Source organism: Oenanthe melanoleuca, chromosome 5 (assembly GCF_029582105.1).
Source record: "Oenanthe melanoleuca isolate GR-GAL-2019-014 chromosome 5, OMel1.0, whole genome shotgun sequence".
Lineage (NCBI taxonomy): Eukaryota > Metazoa > Chordata > Aves > Passeriformes > Muscicapidae > Oenanthe > Oenanthe melanoleuca.
The window spans coordinates 663,928-685,365 of record NC_079339.1 but is presented as its reverse complement, the minus strand read 5'-3'; the positions used below and the strand labels follow the sequence as shown (position 1 = coordinate 685,365).

The 21,438-nt window shown below is 40.1% G+C and overlaps 1 protein-coding gene across 2 annotated transcripts in view; it reads right to left on the bottom strand.

Moving 5' to 3' along the window:
• Positions 1-7,182: 7,182 nt before the first annotated feature.
• The window catches only part of PARVA (parvin alpha), a 63,037-nt gene continuing 48,781 nt past the window's right edge, over positions 7,183-21,438 (bottom strand). For both annotated transcript variants that reach the window (XM_056493905.1, XM_056493906.1), the window contains exons 7-13: positions 19,865-19,923; positions 19,036-19,055; positions 17,716-17,777; positions 16,992-17,060; positions 15,760-15,861; positions 14,910-14,982; positions 7,183-11,613 (exon numbers count right to left, since the gene is read on the bottom strand). In XM_056493905.1, coding sequence (XP_056349880.1) covers positions 11,537-11,613; positions 14,910-14,982; positions 15,760-15,861; positions 16,992-17,060; positions 17,716-17,777; positions 19,036-19,055; positions 19,865-19,923 — 462 coding nt within the window. In that variant the 3' untranslated portion in view covers positions 7,183-11,536. The remainder of the gene's footprint in view (positions 11,614-14,909; positions 14,983-15,759; positions 15,862-16,991; positions 17,061-17,715; positions 17,778-19,035; positions 19,056-19,864; positions 19,924-21,438) is intronic.

Here is a 21,438-nt window from a genome sequence, read left to right as displayed (position 1 = left end):
GGGTTTTTTTGCATTTAGCAAGACACAGTGCCAAGAAAGGTGAACTGATTACATCTCGTTTCTGGAATTAATTCTCATGCTATCCTAGATGCCAAATCACTCTCAAATGTTGGGATCTAACTGAAACTTAGCAAAGGACATATTTAGATACAGTTTTATTTCATTACATTACACAAATACCTCTGACTTCTTTGAACAATTCAGATCATACCATATAATCTACTTACTTCAGAGGATAATTTAACAGAAAATATCATTTCTGTTTTCTGGAAGTCTGGCCTGACTCATGCCCAGTGGTGTTGAGAAAAGACAATTGCTGGCTCTGCAGTAAGGAGGAAGAGTCTTGGAAAGCCTGCAAAGCTTTCAAAGCACACATGACTTGTTAAAGAGAAGGAAAGCAATTTAAAGGAGCTTTATCTTCTGCAGAGCAGGGGAATTAACTCTAGATATGCAAACACACAACTTTTATTTCAGAAAATGGGAAGTTTCAGAGGGGGAGCTGTGGATAGAGCTGTCCTCAGGTGTGTATGACAGTGGTAGGAAAGAAACAGGTTTTATCACTCAGTTTCACGTGGGCTTAAAACCCAACAGTATCATACAGACAGAAATGCAACTCAGCTTCAAGTGAGAAGTGCAACATCTCCATTTCCTAAGTTCCTTTACCTTCATATGTGAAAACTCCATGGGGTCTGATTCTTTTTTGTTTTGCACTGAATGCAAAGAATTCCATCAGCAATGGAGGGGTGAAGAGGGAAGAGTGAATTAAGACTGCAGCCATGTAAATGGACAGGAACAGAGAATTAAAGGGATGGGGACAAACAGCAGCACTTTCATGGATCTGTTTTCTCTTTGACTTCAGTCAGTGCACACAAGACACCAAAACACTTGGGAGGAATCCAAACTCAGGCTCTTTTGAGGTTTTCCCAGCACATTTTGTATTTAATGCTGTTCTGCAGTGTAATGGGGCAGAGACATGGAGCCACACTCTTCATGGTGTGCAGGCACTAAACCTGAGTCTGTGAGAGCAGATGATTTATTTTATAAAACAATCCTTAGGAGAAAAGAAGGTATTGCAAATTATGTTGCAGGATGTGCTGGGTTGTGGCAAGAAGGGATTGATGCAGTTCTGTCAATCCTACCTTTAAAATGATAGCAGGAAGATGAGTGAGAGATTGTCCCATAGAATTTGAGAGGCTGGGGACAGAAGTAAGAAGTTTTATCTGTTGTTACATGCAGCCAGATAAAGAAACCATCCAGAGCCTTTCATGTGGCCTGGAGAAAAGAAAGAGGAATGGCATGGTGTTTGAGGGCAGTTTGGAAAGAATGGGGTTTGGTCAAACAATGGGATGGTTTTGATTGTTTGGACGTTGAGTTCAGCAGCTGAAAAGTGAGAACCTGGTTTGGTTCTCCCAAACCAGGGAGAAGGGACAGCTAGAAAATGAGGGAGGTGGTAAGGCACAAACAGATGAAGGGGGCTTGGGGAGCTGGAAATTTTTGAAGGGTTACAGCAATTGGGAAAAATTTGGTACAAAGGCTCATACAAGTTCTCAGGAGAGTCAGTCAATCAGGAAATAAGCAGTGGCACCCAGGAAAGCACCTGAGGTCTCAGAGGGTGACAGGAGAGCTGCTGCAGGTCCTTTGGCAGGGGACTGAGGGCACTCCCCTGCAGCACTGCGAGGGTTAAAAGCAGAAACAAGTCCTGGTGATTTCTGTCTATGTGCACCAGCCCAGGGACCAGCACATCTGTAACTGGAATGAGCACTCCCAGTCCAGCTCTCAAGCAGTGGCAAGGCCCAGGCAGAGCAGAGAGATGCCAAACAAAATCCAGGCAGAGCTGTGCTGCTGTACACTCCTGAAAACTGCAGGACCAGGAGTCAATAGAGTATAACTGACCTAATTTCTTATTTTGATTTCATAACTAAAAACAACTCCAGGCAACCCTGAGCACAGTCTTGCTCAACCCACGCCATAATTGGGCTGGCTGATTGAACTAGCTGGTTGGCTAAAATTGTATTCTGATTAAATTGTAAGACCTTTTCTCCAAATGGCAAAGCTCTCCTCCCTGTAATTCCTGAGAGATCTATCCGAGAATTACAATCTAAAGAAGAGAGTGCACAGTGTCAGGCAGCCTCTGTTGTTCCCCTCAGCAAGTTATAAATAAATATAGAATACTTGCAGTGCTCTGTACTAGAGAAAGCCAAGATCAAGGCCAAGTGTCACAGTCCTCCCTGAAAATAATTGCAGCATGCAATGAAATCCACATGCTCTAGCAATATGTAGTCTAAATAGAAATGAGCAGCAGAGAACTGGATTGTGGGTGGTGGATCTGTACCAGACCTTGGGAATTTTATGTTAATTAAGAAATGCAGATTAATAGAGAATGGTAAGTTTTAACAAGCCAGTAATAAAGGAGAAATTGTGTTTAAATAACAGGCGTGTCTTGATTCCTTGGAACAAACCTTCTGATTTTTAATTGGGGGAATTCACCTAGTGGAAAATGTTGTCTGAGGTAAGACAGCAGCTTTCTGTTGGTGTTACTGTGGTTTCATTCCCCATCCCAGAGGTCTGCCTGGGTAACTGAGCCTTAGAAGAGCAGAAGTTAACAGCCTGGACACCAAAATTACTGGGTGAGGTTGTGTCACACCAGAGCAGAGAACAGAGCACCACAAGACTCCTGGGGTTCAAGTGCTGAAGACCCAGCAGCACAAGATAGTTCAGCTTAAGTTCCTGTAAGTGCTCAGAAGAGTTTTTTCCCAGGTTTGCTGGGAAATATTTCAATGAAAGTGCTGAGACTGTTGTGCCCAGCAAGATCCATCCCATTCTCACATCAGGGTACAAATGCTTCTTCCCCCTTCTAGTGGCACGAGTAGACATTCCTCAAGTACAAAGTGAAGGAGAGCCCTGGATCTTTGCCATTACTGAGCACAGGAGCATCCCGAGGTTTGGTGCAGATTTCCTTGTACAAATATCTCCAAAGGAGGGTGAGCTGACTCAGAGAAACTTGCCCATTACTGTCAAATCATCACATCATCCTCTGCACCCTGCTGCAGATCTACAAGGCTTTATAGATTATATAAAGGAGCTCTGTCCAATAAAGAGACATTATATAAGCATTAAAAAAGGAATCTAGACAGGTTTGGTAATCCAACCACAGCTAATGATGGCATAAAAAAATCCACTGTAGCAAAGGAAAAATGAAAAGCAAGGTCTAGCTATCAGCAATGGCATTTCAGAAGGCAATGCTCAAAACTTCCAGCTGAGGAATACACACATCCCTGAAAAGCAGCACAATATCATGTATTACAATATCATAATATTACAGCATCAGTAGATAACTCCGTGCCCTAACTCTGCCTCCCAGCACCTGGGTAATGTTCTACAGAGATTGGGGAGTGCAGGTTGCAACAATTCACTGCCACACCACCTCCTCTTGCACGGGAGGACAGTGCTCTGTCCAAGACAGAAAAATCTCTGGCTCTGCTCACAGAGCTCTGGCTAAATGAAGCAGAGTCTGCTACGTGCCTTTAATTTCCTTGCTTTGATGAAAGCCTTAATGTCACCACTCAGGCACCGAGAAGGTGAGTTAGGGCTTTATCAGGACTAACTGGCAGCAGGCAGAGCTGAGGGCAGATCTGCATTAAGTGCTCTGAGCCACTGGAATTAACCTGTGGGGCTGCAGAGCCTGGGCAGTAGTGGCTCACATGCAAGTTTTCATTTCAGATCACCTCAAACTAAGCCTCTTTTCAAACCTGCCCTTTTCCCTCCAGCTCTCCTCTTCATGCTCCAGGTAACCTGGGCCAAAGCAGAACCAGAACTTATTAGCCACAGACAGCTGGTGGCACACAGAGCACATTCCTGATTAATTTATCAGGAATAAAATAGTTTATGTTGACCAGCCCAGCCTCCCTGGGTTATAGCAGCATACTGCAAACTATAAAGTGATCACAGAAAGATACACTTCTCTCTATGTTCATTCTGCTTTCATTCTGTGCTTGTTTCTTTAGAGACTGTGTGGGGTGGGGTGGCTCCACTGAGTATGAGCCTGCTGCCCATTTGCATTAAGAATCCCTGAAGTGCCTGAAAAGGAAAGTTTAGTGACAAGTAAGATTCACACTTTGATTTCTGTCAGGATGAGAAAAGGGTGGTTTTGTTTCCTTGTTTTTCTTTTGATTCTTTTAAACTTGTGTAAATCTAATTAGTATCACTTCTGTTTTGAAACTGAGTAGTGGCTGAGATTGCCCTCCTTGCAATTTGTATTTGAGGAGTTTATTTGATTTTAGTATTGCTTTATAAAGAGAAGGCACAATGACCCAATAGAAATACTGATAAAGATACTGACAAGGAAAGGAAAGGAAAGGAAAGGAAAGGAAAGGAAAGGAAAGGAAAGGAAAGGAAAGGAAAGGAAAGGAAAGGAAAGGAAAGGAAAGGAAAGGAAAGGAAAGGAAAGGAAAGGAAAGGAAAGGAAAGGAAAGGAAAGGAAAGGAAAGGAAAGGAAAGGAAAGGAAAGGAAAGGAAAGGAAAGGAAAGGAAAGGAAAGGAAAGGAAAGGAAAGGAAAGGAAAGGAAAGGAAAGGAAAGGAAAGGAAAGGAAAGGAAAGGAAAGGAAAGGAAAGGAAAGGAAAGGAAAGGGGAAAGGAAAGGAAAGTTCTCAGCAAAACGATGACAATCACAATGGGAAGTGCCACCTTAAGATTGCACTTCTATTGAAATTCTAACCACCACAAATTCATTTTTCATTTATCTGAATCAAGACTGGGAATATTTTCTCAATGTACTTACAACTCTGAATTTCTTTTTTCTTTTTTTTTTTTTTTTTTTTTTTTTTGTCATTGTTGTTCTTACAGTTTGCAAGGCAAACAAATTAATTTTATTTGTTTAAATGACAATAAATTAATTACAGTACTTTAACAGTCTGTCAAATACAGCTGTTATGTCACTTACCTTTCAGGCTAGTGCATTCACAGGATTTTTTTTTTTTTTGTAGCATTATCTCAAAAAAATACACATGTAAGTTTAGCACAAACTATAAAAATGTGTTGTACACTTCAGCTAATCTAGTATCTTTCATTTCTAAGGAGGATTTGGGTGGAGGCCAAGTTAATTAAAACCAGAATAGAAATGGGTTCTATTCACATGAGTCATACACCTCTGACTCACAATAGAGTCTATGCAGCTAATGGGTTAATTTGTCCTGATAACAGAAAAAAAATGAAGCTGGAGGTTATGACTGTTTGGAGTGAGAGCTGGTACAAGGTTTTTATGCCACTGAGAACACAGACCTGCTCTAATGATGTCCTATTCAAGTGCTGTGACAAACAGCTCAGAAGGACCTGGAGGTACAGAAGGCTCAGAAATGCAGAACTGATTCAAAGCTCTGTTAGTGCAACACCATGCACATGGAAGTGTTTAAGTGACTGTCACAGAGAGCAGAGTCCCAGCCACAGGCAGGCAGCCTGTAGTGCTGGTAATATTCTGATATTCCCCCAGGCTGATGGCCCTGCAGCACCTGCAGGGGAAGGAAATGCACACACTCACCTCAGTGCCCAGGGCTGAGCACTACAGCTCTACACAGAAATGGGGAAATCTCAGCTAGAAGCCTCCTTACCTGCTCTGGTCCCTTTGCCCCTGGGACTGGCACCCACACCAGCCTCACTGGCCACTGCAGCTCCTTGTTTTACCCCACAGCTTCAGTGCAGGAAGGTCCAGAAAGGGGCACTCACTCCCTAACCCACACTGTCGTTCCATGGTGAGACAGAGAAGTTGACAGCTCTCCTCCTCCTGCAGGACTGTGAGCCTTTCCAGACAAGGGTTTTGTCACAGCACCATCATTCATGGATTCAGTGTATCATTACATACATATTGTGCACAGTCCTGGCAGAAAGTAAGAGCTCAGCAGGGACTTAGCACTGAAACAGAATTAAGTAATGCCAGTCTGTTTTCTCTTCAAAATATGTTTGGGAATTTTAACACCTTTTCACTGACTGAAATACAGAAGCAGCCCTTACAGGAGGTCCAGAAGACAGGTTTTTCCCCCAGAACCTTTTTTACCTTTTCAACAGCTTAATCACCAGCCACACTCCCTCTCCTGCTCTCCTTCTGCCTCAGTTAATGTGGAGTTACTCTGCACACTGAATTGCAACTTCACCTTAGGCACTAACAGTGCCCCTCCAACAACAAGTAAAAACCCAGTTTCACCCTCATGTCATCCTGCAGGATTCTAGAAAGGAAGAGGAATAACTCCCATGGCTGAAAAAGGGTGCTAAACCCAAAACTTTTGCTTTCTGTGTGAACAGCACTGAGCAGATGCAGGCAGCCAGACCATGACCTCTGTGTTGTGCTGCAATGCTTGAAGAAGAGCAAGTCCCCTTGCTCCTCAGAACAAAAACCAGAAACCAGGACAAAAGCTCCAAGTGCCCATGGTGGGGGTTAAGAATGTGGATCCTAAGCCAGCAGAATTGCTTCTATACAGCCCAGGACTGGAGACTGGCATTAAAACTCACCCTGTCTTTAGTGCTCCCTGTTGATTAGGCAGCTCTGCCTGGTGGTTTCAGCTTTACAAGCAGACCTTAAGATCAAACACCTGCTTCTGGATTCAGGCCAGTCATTCAGTGGCTATAAATGTTGATCTGGAGCACTTTAGATGCCTATAGTTTGGACTGGTTCCAAGCTCTGCATTGAAGCTCCTGCATTCAAGGTTTGCAACACAAACAAGTTTATTAAAAAACAGATCTCAAAATCTTCCTAAATGCAATGATTTTCTGACACGGACAATATAATTTCAATTTTAATGTTTTGCTAACATTTTGTTGGCTTTGAAATTAACAAAACTGCTCTGCAGAGAATTGTATGAATCCAGCTGGGATATCCCCACTGAAGTGCTCAGCATGGCAATGTCAAAAGGAAAGGTGTACATTGCTACTTGGAGTCACAGACAGCATTTTCCTGACCTGCTGCTCTTAATCATTCCAAACACCTGTTCACACGACTGCTTTTGCCAACCCACGTTCAGCTGTCACCAGCCCCCACAGAACATAATAATAAACACCTTGCACACCCACAAAGGGGTTACTGGAAAAGGGCTGGGTGCACGGAGAGGTCTGGAAGTTTCAAGAACACAAAACACACAGCTTCCCCAATTTTCTGTCAGACAACTCACCCTCCCACCCAACAACAACATGCAGTGTCGATTTTCAGGTGCAAATTTTATTGTGGATCATAACAAAAGGTTTCAGAAAAAGCACAGGAGAAAAAAAAAATCAGCAAGAGTGTGTTCTTTACTTAAAGAGTACATATATTCTGTGAAAGCTACTAACTCTGCACTTGAAAGCAATGCAGCTTAACTTTAATAATTATTTTCAGATACGTGTTTAGCAAATTTTATTTTGTTCTTTTCTTTTGTCTCAGTCAGTTTGATACTGAAATTGAGGACCAGATTAGCATTGTTGCAGAGTGCATGGACAGAAAAGAGAATCTCATTACTGCAGAAAAGAAACTCACACAAAATATTTTCAGAACACATAAAATTAGCCCTTGCAAATGTTGAATGACTCAAAACCTCTTTGGAAAATCTGTGAATACTGAGGTATGCCTAATTTAAAAATTTTGGTGATGCTATCTCCATTTTTCTTGTGACAATTGAAAATAAAATATCTCAATGCAAACTAATTGTAACTTTTTACAAAGGATTTCTTCTGTAATTGTACTTTGTAAAGAGAAAGCCCACACTAATCTCACAATAAAATGACAGAAGTCTAGTAGGTAACAGTGTAAAAATCTTGCAAGAGGTCTTCAAGGCACTGTTTTCTCTTTGGAAGCTTGGCCATTCATGAAGGTTGTTTTGAGAGGAACACAAGAAGAACAAAAACTAGACCTAAGGCTGGCACCTAGTATATTAAATATCACATATATATCTTTCTCTAATGAAATAAACTTCTAAAAGCCATTCTGCTTTACAACACTGTGGCTTGCAGTGAGGTGTCTGCTAAAATAATCTGAAACATGGATTTAAAACTGTACTTCCAGGATAAAAAGCAAGATTAAAAGTCAACCAAGTAGCATTTACCTCAATCACCATGGTCTGCAACCCTCTGTAAAACAGAGGCTCTGGTGGTTTCCTGCCACTTGCTCCACAATTCACTGAAGCACATTAGGAGCTCATCCAGCTCCTGCTGCTCCACTTGAATTCCTGAGCTATGGAGCTGTAACATGGAGATACTCCTGACTAGCAAATGGAAAAGAACTGGATATTCTGCAGTCAGCTCATCCAGTAGGAAACTTGGTTGGTCTGGACTCCATCAGAAATACAGAGCAACCCAATCCTGGGCTTTACAAGTGTTCCTTTTCAAAGGACTTGCTCTTTATGGCAAATAACAGCCAGTCAGCTGAGAAAGAAATCTGAAAAGAGCAGACCCCTGGGTATTAGGATTTCAGGTAATTATTTTGACACCACCTTATTGACACATTGTGAAAAATCTGAAGCTCCCCTTTAAAAAAACCCAAACAATAAGTTTTGTGTGGTTGAAAGAGCACACCAGGATCCATCAGAGGGAAAGGATGCCCATCTCCAGCCAGAAAAGAAACCTAGCTACCACATTGCTGGATGCAATGGAGGAATCAGAAGTCACAGAAAATTTCTGTGGTTCTTCTGGTGGTTCCACATGCCCCACAGCAGCAGTGTTTGCTACCCAAGGCAGGCCAAGAATTGGCCACTTTTTGGTGGGCTCAGCTGCCTTTGTGTGACCCAGCACAAGAGACAGGCACATGGGTCTGGTGGGTGGGCTCCAAGTGCCACCAGGAGATGCTCAGGCAGCCTTGGACTCCCCCTGCCTGGCTTTAGGATCCCAGGGGCTGAAAACCAGAGGCTCTCCCTGGGAGGAACTGCTCTCTCCAGGTGGCTTCTCATGTCTTACACCAGCTAAATCAATCCATCTGGGTCCACTTTATCATTTAAAGTAATCACAAATAAACCTGGGCTTGACTAACATTTAAACAGCTTCTGTCCTGATATAAACAGTGAGGAGAATTCTGCTCTCAGCAGTACCTCAGTACTGTGCATCAAGAACAGAAAAAATGTAGGTGTGGCAGAATTTGGCCCAGATAACTTTTCCCTCCCCTGAAGGAAAGGGCAGGCCTACACCAACTGCTGAAAAGCAAGCTGTCTACAGTAGTGTTATATATTTCTCTAGTATTCTGAATCAAAGCAATAAATATTAGATATAATACCTATATTAAATTTTGTATTTATCTGATAGCTATTTAAATCTACACTGTCAAAAATATAAGCAGTGACCCACTCCTACCTGGCAGCATATACTATTTGTGTGTAAGTGTTAAAACTATCACATGGATCTATATTTACATAAGACATGTTGTTTATATAGCAAGTTTTAATTTACAAAAATTCTTACCATAGGATAGATAATTGTGGAAAGGTTGGAAATTGTTTAAGTGTTTCTGTGGTTCTGCATAATTGCATTTCAGCATGAGAATTTAATAATTCTGTCTCAGTTGTATGTTTTATAAGGATGGAAATGGAGTCTGACAGATCAATCTCCAATAGTGTTATACCAATATAGCACAAGAAATACTTATTTGCAAGTCCAGGCAAAGAAAACAGTTTTACTGTTCACTTTACACACATAAATCTCCTCTTTGAAGAAAGTGCACTCCTGAAAACAAAGGCAATGAAAAATCCTTTGACACTGTTGAAATGTGAAAGTGTTGCAGCTGAGCATGGTCTGCAGAAAAAAAAAATCATTAGTTTCTTAATTAGCTGTTACAATTACTACTAGCTGTGCAAATTGCACGTTAAACATCAAAATAAGCTGAAATTGCTGCTGATGTATCAGAAGTTCTGCCTCAGTTTGCTCAAAAAATGTTTGGTTAATTCCTATTGTTTAGCTTCTCAGATATTCAAGATATAATGAAAATGTTCATTTTCATTCAGGTCAAAATGTCCAGCTGTTTCTGCCTGTAAAGGGCAAGTAACTGCTGCTTTTTGTACCTCTAATTTCAGAAACTCAGTTAAAAACACACAGGTAAGAAAATATTTTAGTAAAGAGATTTAGAGTGCTTATTACAACCAGATAATTTCTGAGATCAGAGAACATCCAGGTAGTGTCCTTTGAATTGAATACTGACCTCCCCTTGAAAAAGTTCATATTATTTCTCAGAAAAACAATTTTGTAGCCCTCCCAGCAGAAGTCAGTATCACCTTACACCTCACTACAAAACATCAGTTGGTGTTTAGCAAAGACAGGAAATAATTGCTGGAGTTCCCTCTGTGCTAATGTTGTACTGCAAGCTCTACATATAAGAAAAAAAAAGGAAAAATCCCTAGAAAACTGAGAAGTGTGCAATGCTTTACATGGTGAGTTACATAAAACTGTTATTGGCAGTCCTTGCCAGCCCTGCCTTTCTCCTGACCACGATGCAAGAACTGACTGATCACTTTTCCTCTTCCCTTCTGTGTCTTGGTTAAAGCTAAAACCAAACCAGATAACAGCTTATAATTGGTGGCAATTAAATTAAAAAAAAAATCTTTGTAGCCATGTAAAATCACCAAAGAACTTTACACTGTAGTGGAATCTTTGCAGATTCCATTTCTAGACAATGAATCTTATTTTTTTTTGTGTTGAATGTTATGCAGCAACACAAATTCATCACAAAATCAACCAAAGGGACAATTCTGAATTATATTTATCAATCAATCTAAACTCACAATCTGATAATGCTGTGATTAAACTGCCAAAATAAAAACAAGCCATTCTTCTACTTTCTAATATTATGCAATAATAAAAATATAGAAAAGCTGTATTATACAGATATGTCTTCCTGAAAAGTGTTCTTTGCAAAAAAAGATCTCTGCCTTGAACAAAGAAAAGTGACAAGCTGCAAAGTGTGGTTCTGTGGAATGCTCAATAGCACATATTGAAGCAGAATATCACATTATAAAAAGTCTGAAAGAATGAGTAGCCCCTTCAGTTTGTACCCATAAAATTAAATTCTAATGACAGCACTGGAACTATATATTCACCAGGTTCAGTTCCTTCTTTTCAAGTGCATTTAACTGTTTCTCCCCATGCACATTCCTCACAATTAGAATGGAACTGTCTTATTGTGGATAGAAAATACTCTTCCCCTTCTCAGATTAAAAAAAAGATATATGTAAAACATAATAAAGTACTCAGTACATAATATTCCTATGATTGGCCTCAAAGGCTGATTTGAATTAAACTTACTAAATTTTTTCTCACTGTTGCTTCTCCCATTAAAAACAGTGTGAAGACAACCAAGACACAAGTTCTCCCAGAATATACCCAGACACCTTCCCCCAAACCTTTTTCTTTTTATAAGTTATATTAGTTTTTAATCCACTATGAAAATAGTAGTGCCAGAATAATCAACTAATAATCAGAAATTCTTCAGGTAAACGGTTTAGTTCCTTTTAGGATAGAGATGCAGAGGAATACCAAAGAAAGAAATGCTAGTTATGATGTTTTCTTTGTTAACACTCCTTTGTGACCTAAATCAATTCTTCACTCCACGTTCCTGTATTTGGAAAACAAATTGTACAGTACTCTCAGTGTAGACTTCAAGTCACAATTTACAATATCTAGAAAAAAGACAAGGGAAAACAAATTAGTAACTTCATTAGCTCCAAGTGTTTTCTAGAAAAACAAGTGTCCATTCTCTACTCCTTTCCCTTGCTCACATTAATACCCATGAACATTAGATCACAAGGATAGCAAAAAAGAGTAGAAATATCAATAAAACACAATTTTCAAACTGGCAACTCAAAACTTGGTGTTTTAACCACTTCTAGTGAGGGATACCAATAGCTACTGCTGCTGATGTTGAAATGCAACCAAGCTCAGATGCTCCTGAGCCACTGTGTGCCCAGCATCACACACACTTATACAACTTCATTTTCAGTCAGGGGTGGCTGAAAAGTGATGATTTGGGAAAAAAAGTCATTGGGCAGTAACCAATGGAACCTTCCTGTTATGTAAGGACTGTAGGACTTGGCACATTCTGGGCTGCAGCATCTTTTACACTAGGCCTAATTCCAGCAAGATAGCTAGGGGCAAGCTTAAATTTTCCAGAGGATCTAAAGAAGCTAGGTATACAAGTGCTCCCTGAACAAACATCTGAAAATTCTTTGAGTTAGCTGACATTCATGGCTGAATCAGTCCTCAGAAACTCAACATCTGAAGTCAAGGATTTATATGAAACAAAAAGCTAATGAATACCTTCTGTTTCAAAGAGCAGTTCTTGAGAAAGTCAATATTATTTCACAAGAAATCTATAAAACAAACTGACAAGTACTACTGCAGCAGTCTACACTAGTGCTTTAGTCAATCTCAAACAGGGATTCAGGATTGAAAGAAAGAACAGAGTGGAATTGAACAGAAAGAGCAGAGTGGAATTAGAATTGTCCTCTCTCTTTCTGTTGAATGAATGCACAGGAACTCAAATTCCTGACTGTGGTTCTTGGAATTGGCCAAAACCTCCAAACAAGCCTAATAAATGGTATATTGTAATCATCAGAGTTTAGCCATTATATTTATCTCCACTGATGTTTCTTACAAGTTGTGAGGGTCATACTTTGAATAATTAATCCAATCAAACCTATGCACAGTGTCCTAAATTATGGCAACTAAAGAAACTGAATTTACATCCATGGACAAAGGGTGGAAACCCTCAATTTTAGATTTTATGCTGTGCCTGTGCACGGTCATGTAACCAGAGCCAGCATGGGTTTGTGGCTCTTTATAAATCAGGTGGAAAATGCTTGGTATAAAATGAAGAGGAAATGCCAAAAGCTGCAGGAAGGGTGCATTGCCCCACAACATCCCACTGCAATCTGTAATACTGTTTGCATGCAACATTCAGGGTAAAAGGTGCAGAACTTTTTTCCAAATACAGAATTATTAAAGAAGTAACTTTGTTAGGTCTTTGCAGACACTGCCACAAAAATAGATACCACCACAACAGAATTCCACAGAGGGGCTCACAGTAGAAGAAGCACCTCCCAGGGAAAGATGGGTTATTTCCATTGCTACGTGGGTTGCACCAACACATGTAACATTTTACTGGTTGCAAGTTTCTAAAAGAGAAGCTTGAGTTTGGCTTTGATGTACACACTGCAAGGAGTAATCTGAAAAAGCTCAAACTGCAAATGAATTCATTATAGACTCAGCAGATTAATGTTCTGACCATTTTTAAAGTAAAAGGTCACAGAAAGCTTTCTAAGACCTTTTCAATTATATTGCAAATAACCCAAATAAACTGTTGACCCCATAAAAACCATTGGTTTTTATACTCATTTATTTAACTGCATTTTTTTTCCCACTAAATATGTTTTTCATATTCTAAAGCACTTTTCAGCATATTTTTTCCTCAAGAACCTCAAAGAAACAGTGCAGGAATTCAAAGAGTATTTAGTGTACACATTTAGGGTAAGATCCTTTTCAATGCTCTTTTGCTCACTGGAAATTTTAAGTATGGGCATTGTGCCCAGTGTAACAACACATAAAACAGATGTGTTTTTCCATTCACATTGGGCAGGAAGTTTCATATTAAGCATTTCAATAATTGCACAAGAAATGTCTTATATATGCTGAAATATCCTTATGGCTTGATTTATACTGGAAAAATTAGCTGTCCCCTAGAGCAATAAATACCTGAAAAATTAAATGCCATAAGAATTTTAAACCTCCATGGGGAGTAAGGGATCACAGATACTCTGTGTTTTACTTGGATCCCTTGATTTCACTGTTTCCCCCTTCTCACTTTGACTAGTTTAGACTTAAAGCTTTGTGATACACTCAGCAGTGGTTTAGCTAAGCATGACTGTGGATAAGAGTTCAAGCAATCAAAAGAAGTGAAAAAAGAACCAGGCTGGGTAGGTCCAGATTTAATGCACAGGCTCAATCCTGAGATGCATTATTTTGTGTGTGTGCTTGTCTCTGTGCCTGTTACACCTGGAAATTGGGAGGGATGGAAGAAATCCTGAATGGAGCAGAACCTGATTCAGCAAGGAGTGCCTGAATCTCCAGGGAGCTCTGTTAGAAGCAACACTGCCACCAGCTTATGTCAGGTCCTCAGGGAATGACAATCCAATGTTGTGGCAGGAAAACACAGTGAGCATCACAGAGTATAAGTCTGAAATTGGCCTTGAAAGACACAGCCACACTGGTTTTTATGGCAGGGAACCACCAGGAGCCCAGACACCATTCCTGGTGGGAGCTGCATGCCCAGCTCCTGCATGGTAAGAAGTGGTGACTTCTCCCAGGAGGAGCTACAAGAAATACCCATCAACCTGGTGAGTCAAGGGCCCTGCCTCCAGCCTGAAAAGCTGGATTTAAACACTGCATGGATATGAACAAAGGGGAGGGAATCCCAAGGCTCCTCAAGTCAGCAGCAAAACCTTTATCCTCCCTGATGCACCTTCTGTCAGTCCCCAGCTCCACATTTAATTTAAATATGCATGATTAGGTCCTGCATTCAAAGGCATCTGTGTGAACATGTGAAGATCTCCTTCCACAACATCTCCCTTTTTTGTAAAAATCTTATAAATTACTGGAATACTCAAGGTTTAGCCTGAAAATGTGAGATGGAGGAAAATGGAGCAATTGGAGCAATTCACATGTGTCAGTGACACCAATCACAACTGTGTTCTCTTTCTTTCAGGGAATACTGGAGTATTGCTGCTTATGTTTGGTCAATGAAGAAAGGAAGCATTACAACATTTGAAAAAGTGCATTTAAAATACAGAGCTCTTGAGCACTACAAAATATACCTTGCATTTTGCTGTTAACTTAACCTTCATTTAGCCACACCACAACCTTGTAAAATCTGGATCCAACACAGATTTTTAAGGAGATACAAAAAAGGTAGAATAGGTACCTTCTGGTCTTGGCTTTGGTTTTTCCAATCCACCATCCTGCATGAGCTCGAATGCAAAGGACACATTGACGACCTGGCAATGCAACAAAGGCAGGTTGTTGTTGCTGTTCACTCTTGTGAACTCTGCACAGTGCAAATGGTCAAGACAAGATATATTTGAAGTTGCAGACCCAGATATTCAGAAGGAAAAAATAGTCAGGGCTCTGGATATCTGGTCTTTGGAATCCAGACAAGCCATTGTTTTGCTGTTTCTGGGCGATGGGAGTTGCAGAAAGATAGAGGTAATTGAAAGTTAACATGAACTAACATAACCCTTAATAAAATGACTTACAAGTAAGCTCAGCCCACCTCCTACAAGTTCAGAAATTGGAACATGATGGCCCCTGAAGTGCTCTTGTCTTGAACAGCCAGATGAATTGCCTGGATAGCTACAGACACTGATGTAATGTTGGTCTTGAATTGACACATGGTACATATATGCATTTATGCTTCCAAAACCCATTAAACCTCTCCAACATTAAATTCTTGGATTTTGGACACACAAAAAATCAGTTCAGTCATCAGTGCTTGTGGGTAATCCTATATACATTAATGAACAGTAGGTCTCATTCAATGACAGCACCACACAATAGCTGCCAAAATCTGTTAATACTTACTAACCACCCCATCATTAATAAAATTTTCTGTTTTATCCCAGCTAAGTATTAATGCTGATTTTTTAAAATACTAGGAAATGGTCACCAGTGCTGTCCATTCTTGATTTCAGCTATTAGCAGCTAACTTATGCAGAAAAAATTGTGTTAGACATATTTACATGTTTGTTTTTAACAGAAAAATGAAATCTAATTACCTTTTGTTCAAAACTATCAGGAGTCAAGAAAAAGCTGTGCAGGGGAACAAAATATCCTTCCAGGAGACCCATTAGCAGGACTAAGTACACTCCATCTGCAAACTGTGAAAAAACCCATTTCTCAGTACATTTTCTGAAAAATATCTCACTGCTTTTCTTATGGAACTGACCAAGGCTGGATGGGGCTCTGAGCACCCTGGTGTTGTGGAAGGTGTCCCTGCAGGAGAGGTGGAACTGGATCATCTTTATGGTCCCTTCCAACCCAAACCATTCCATGCTTCTGTGGTTTTGTCACAGGACTCTCACCCCTACCCCAGTGGCATCAGGTCTATTAGCAACCCATCACCTTCCAGATGGTAATTTTCTTTCAACTGATAGAAATAAAACCTCTCATCTTAGGCAGTGCTGTTTCAGACCAATGCTTCCAGGAAATGTGAATGTTTTCCTCCAAAGTAAACAATGCAATGAGCCTAGAAAGCCTTTACACACGATTTCCATCTAAATCTTAATTTTAAATTTGAGAAAACTATCAGACTGGTAGGTGTTTAAACAAAGCAGAGATTCTTAATAACATGAATCAAGACAAAATAAAGCCTGACCTAAAGACACCTGGGTTTTTTTGGTAGTGCAGATCCCATCCCTTCCTGCCTGAGCCCACAATTTTCTTATGATAACTGCCTCAATTGTTCACATGGGGAGGTATTAATACAGCAGGATTAAGCTTTTCTTTGAGCTTCTTTTCAGCCAATTTAGCAGCTGAGAACAAGACAGAAGAGCATGCAGGACACTGTTTCTGTGGTGCAATGGAGCCTGCAGCCCAGCTGTACAGCTGGAGCAGCTTTGCTCCTGAGATTCCCAAATTTCCTTCAACAGAGGCATTGTGCTTGTGCAAAGGTAGGCAGCAAACAACTGCTCACCTGGAGCTGCAGCTAACCAAGGATACTGAATTCCCTCCTGACCAGAACAAGCAGGTCCTCCTCACAGCACTACCAAAAGGTAGCTTCTGGTAATTAATTTTTATGCTAATGGAAGCACAAAACTGTTTTAGACAGTTTGGTGAGAGTCTTCTTTGTACGAACATATTCAGAAAGGAAGGATTTCCTGCTGAAATAACATCTTAGAGCTGGTTCAATAATAACTCAGTGACATTTCTGGATAAAGCTGAGGGCACAGTGCAACTGTGCACATAGTGCAACTACCTCTCCCCTTTAACAAAGGCTACAAAATTCTACCTGCGTGTCCAGTTCAGTCACCTCCAAATTCAATTTATTCAGATGCTTGTTCACAAAGGTGATGAGAGTCTGAAATATGAAAACAGTGCAATGAAGGCCTGTTCAGCAGGGCAGCATCTCAACACCAGCAGCTTGAACTCCACTCAGAAGAGAATCTGCACGAGTGAAGAGACTGCAACACAGTCTCCAAGTTTTGAAATTGAAATGTGACATGAAAATTGTTTTAAGATTATTTTTACAAGAACAGAAATAAAATGAATATGATGTGAGATATATATATATATATAAATACACTGTTGAAACATAGAAAACTCCCAAATTTTTAGCAGACTATGGGGAAGTGGGTAATTGGACTCCACTCAAATACTCTAGGGTTAGACCTCTGGCAGCTGTAAACTGGATATCTCCTTGGCATCAGTACAGTCAATGTACCAGTTGGGTTCTACTCAACATACACTTTGTAAGAACTTTTCTGATGGAAACTTTGATAACTTTATGTTGTTCCATGTTCCAAAATTAAGTTCATGCTGCTAAACATTAAATAAAAAGTAACATTATAATCATGACTTTGTGTATTTAAGCATAAAGCTTAATTGTATTTAATGTATGCAAAGCGTGCCAGTTGTACATTATATCCACACACACTCACCACATCCACATCATCTGATACACACAAGCATGCACATGAACACATTAGGTGTTCTAAAAATAAAAACCTTCCCACCTTTTTCACTACATTGAGCTTGTCTGGGGCATGGTCAAATAAAGTGTCGAATGCATCTCTTTCTGAAAAACATTCAGGGCCATTAATACACTGAGCAGAGTTGTTCCAGTTCAGAATAAACACTTACTGAGACACACATTCACTTGAGACAACACAGTCAGAAAATGGTTCAATATAGTCTCTGTATTCCAAGTACAAGTAGCTTTGCACACTTCTCTCTTGCTGCAAGCTGCTAGTAACTTATTCTCTATCATTCACAAAAAAACCCCATCTTTTTCAGGTAGGATTTGGATTACCTAAAGACCCTGTTTCTCAAAAATGAGCAAAGAATAGTATCTTTATGCATAAAATCTTAAACAGCCAGATACAGACAGCCAAGTAACCAAAGCATCTTCTGCAGAAGAACGTGAGTTTGCATTAGTCACTACATCCACAGAAGATTTGCCCCAGTGGCCACTGACTGCATTATTAAGCACATCAAACAGGTTTATGATTACACATCTGTAATACAATCCTTTGTACAGATGTTTTGGATCATTCTCAAATGCAATTTAGGGCACTATCAGCAGGACAGCCAACCTAAGGTAGCATGATTGAAGTGCTACTGCAGTCATCTTCTAAGGAAAACAGAAAAAATTATAAAAAGTTACCAGAGCCTTTTCTGAGCAATTTCTGTTTCAACAATCACTTGAATGACAGCAAATTACTCAACAAGCATTCATATTCCTCAATTAAAAAAAAAAAAAAAAAAAAAAAAAAAAAAAGAAAAAGCAAAAAAAAACCAAAACAAAAGCTAGAGTAGATCCAAAGGCATTTATAAAAATCAGACTTTACACCAAGCAAGATTCAGGTGAGTGTTTTCTGCTGGCCATCCTCAGTCCTGGTAGTGAGACACAGGACCTTGCATGATGTGCAGGCCTGCTGAATATTGACTCAACATCTTTAAAGTATAAGTAGGTGATGGAGGTAGAATATCAACAGTCGCCAGCTGGCTCATGATAAGACACCATGTCACATTATGCTGGGAACTCATGACCATTAATACCCCTGCAGTAATGTTCTGGAGGTTAAACCACAAATGACATGTAAATTAACATGTGCTGAAAAGCAATGAAATGTGTTTTAAAGATGGTCAGAATGATTTTAATGTTTTTTTTTTTCCCTTTCTGTTAACTGCCACAACAGCCTGTGGTGCATATTTGCCACGGCAACTTGAAATCCTCTCCTTTCTTGCCATTTGTTCAAAGTGACCACCCACTGCAGAACTCAGGTACACTCTGGCTGCCTCAAAAAAAAGAGATAATAATCATATGAACTTACCATGCCTTCCTGATAATGCCCTGTGGGGAAAAAGAAAAAAAGGAAAAGAACAAAACAGTTACAGATATTGTGCTGTAAAAAAAAAAACAACATACATGGTAAGACCTTCAGCTTGGTGAATAATGGAGTAGATTTATGGAATGAGGAGAATTTTGTGAATAACTTCACCAAGTTACTGCAGCTGAGGATCTGGGTTAGCCTGGAGTCTACCAGTAGAACATCTCTTGGCTTCACCAAAGTCCCACAGGAGGCCAGATCTCAAATTCCCTGCTTTGAACCAAAGCAGCACACCTTGCCTGAGTAAAGAAGGCTGAGTAAAGTAAAAACTTTTCCCTCTGTTTGAAGATGCATCTACCACACCAACTACAATAGAAATCCAGCCCAAAAACAAGGCTTGGGCTGGGTTCTTAAGGACTGCAGTTGATCTTTCATACAGCTACCACATATAAATCCACACAGATTAATGGTAAGTCAGAAGAGCAGCTTCTCTCCTTTCAATTACAAACCAGGATATTCTAGTACTGTTCACTTTTGGCTTGGAACAGCTTTTCTGTTATAAAATGTTCAGTGAGATGGCACATACAAGGCTTACTCCCACCATTTTACACATCTAAAGTCCTGCTTTTAGCTCCCCACCTCTCTATTTCCTCCCCCTTTTGTATTTTTAGATGCTTGTTTGCAGCTCTTGAAAAGGCTAAAATACAGTCACTGGCTGATGTATCATCTTCCTTGGAACCCCAAAAAAATCTAAATATCAGCAAATGTTTGAATTTCTGTGACACATCTGTGTTCAATTACTGAACTGCTGGCAAAAGTGGTGTTGACATACTCAGTGTTACCAGTTATTTCCTCTTGGATTTGTCGAGACTGGAGGATTCCTTCTCGTTTCTGGAAAAAGGAAAAAAAGGGACATTTTTCTCAGTGAAGCTTAATGCTTAGGATACAGTAAAAATTTGTGATCCACAAACATAATTAGATAAGAAACCTGCAGAATGAGAACTTCACTTACACAAATTTTCAGTAATATATTATTTGACCCTGCAAGTATTTCAGAGAACTCTTTTATACATTAACAAGAAACCTGAAACTCCACCTGCAGAAGGAAGCATTTCTTTTCCTTTCTCCATTGTTCTTAATTCACTTTTCTTTTAAAGGCCCCAATTCAGGGAGACATTTCAAACACCTAAACACATATGTAAGTATTTTAGTGGAGGTATGTCTAGGTGAGCTGAATTCAGCCCTGTATTTCAATGAACAGCTTGGCAGATGGTGCCCATGCTTCTCCTTTGCAAAAATCTTGCTCCCAGGCTATTTGTTCTTTCTGGCCTGTTCTTTTTTTTTTTTTTTTTTTTTGCTGGGGGGGGGGTTGGTTTGTTGGTTTTTTTTTTCAGTGTTTCCTCTCTCTGCAGACAAAGAGCTCTATTGGAGCTTCCACTGACAATGCCATGCTGCTCCAGCAGTAATTCTGATGTTCCTCAGATGGAAAAACCCTTCCTGGCTGGTGCTTTGTGCAGAGGCTGTGCCTAACCTGGCAGAAGCCAACTCCAATCACTGCTCTTGGAGTCAGCTGCAAAATGAAGCACTTGAAGAGTCTGAGATTGTTTCAGTTTGCTGATCACACTCATCTGGGGCCCCTGTAAATACCACACATATGTTTTGCCTCTCTTTGTGTTCTCTCTGTCAATTCTGTTCGCTGGTATTACCAAAAACTTTCAGTACAGAGAGAAAAGTCAGGCAAATGCTGACAACTCCATTTAAAGTCTAGACACTGGGCAATTACTCATGAGCCTTCACTCCCTGTCATACAAGGAAATGAGAAAAATAGATTTATGCTGGTCCTAGACCCAACTTCTAGGTGGAAAGGAGAAAAGGAGAAGAGCCTTTTAGAAAAGTCCTTCTTGGTATGTGAACTGGGGCTGCTGCTTTTCCCTGCCTTGGAGAAGACAACACAACCTGTGTGATGTGCTGAGGACCAAACCAAGCTTTGTCTATTCCTTCTACACTGCACTACTAAAATATATTTATTGTTATATTTTCCCTTCTACACTGCATTATTAAAAGACATCAAGAAATATATTTATTTCTGCAAGAAAAGCTGAACCTGGCCTTCTGAGTCACTCCAGGCACTTGGAGTAATGTCAACTGTCCTTTCAGCTAGATGACAGTTCCAGGGGGTTTCCATGATATTTTTTAAAGTCCTGTTTCTAGATGTCTTGCACACAGTAAAAAATGCATTCAGGGAGAATCTGTGAGCACTTCAAAGATATTTTAAAAAAAGAGGGGAGACCAGGGTGTTATGTACTGGAAGGGGGGCACAGCACAGCTGCAGAGGCATTGCCTGTCCCACACCTCCAGTCTGAATTAAAATGACATCATTTAGGGCAATCTCCACTCCCAGCTTGT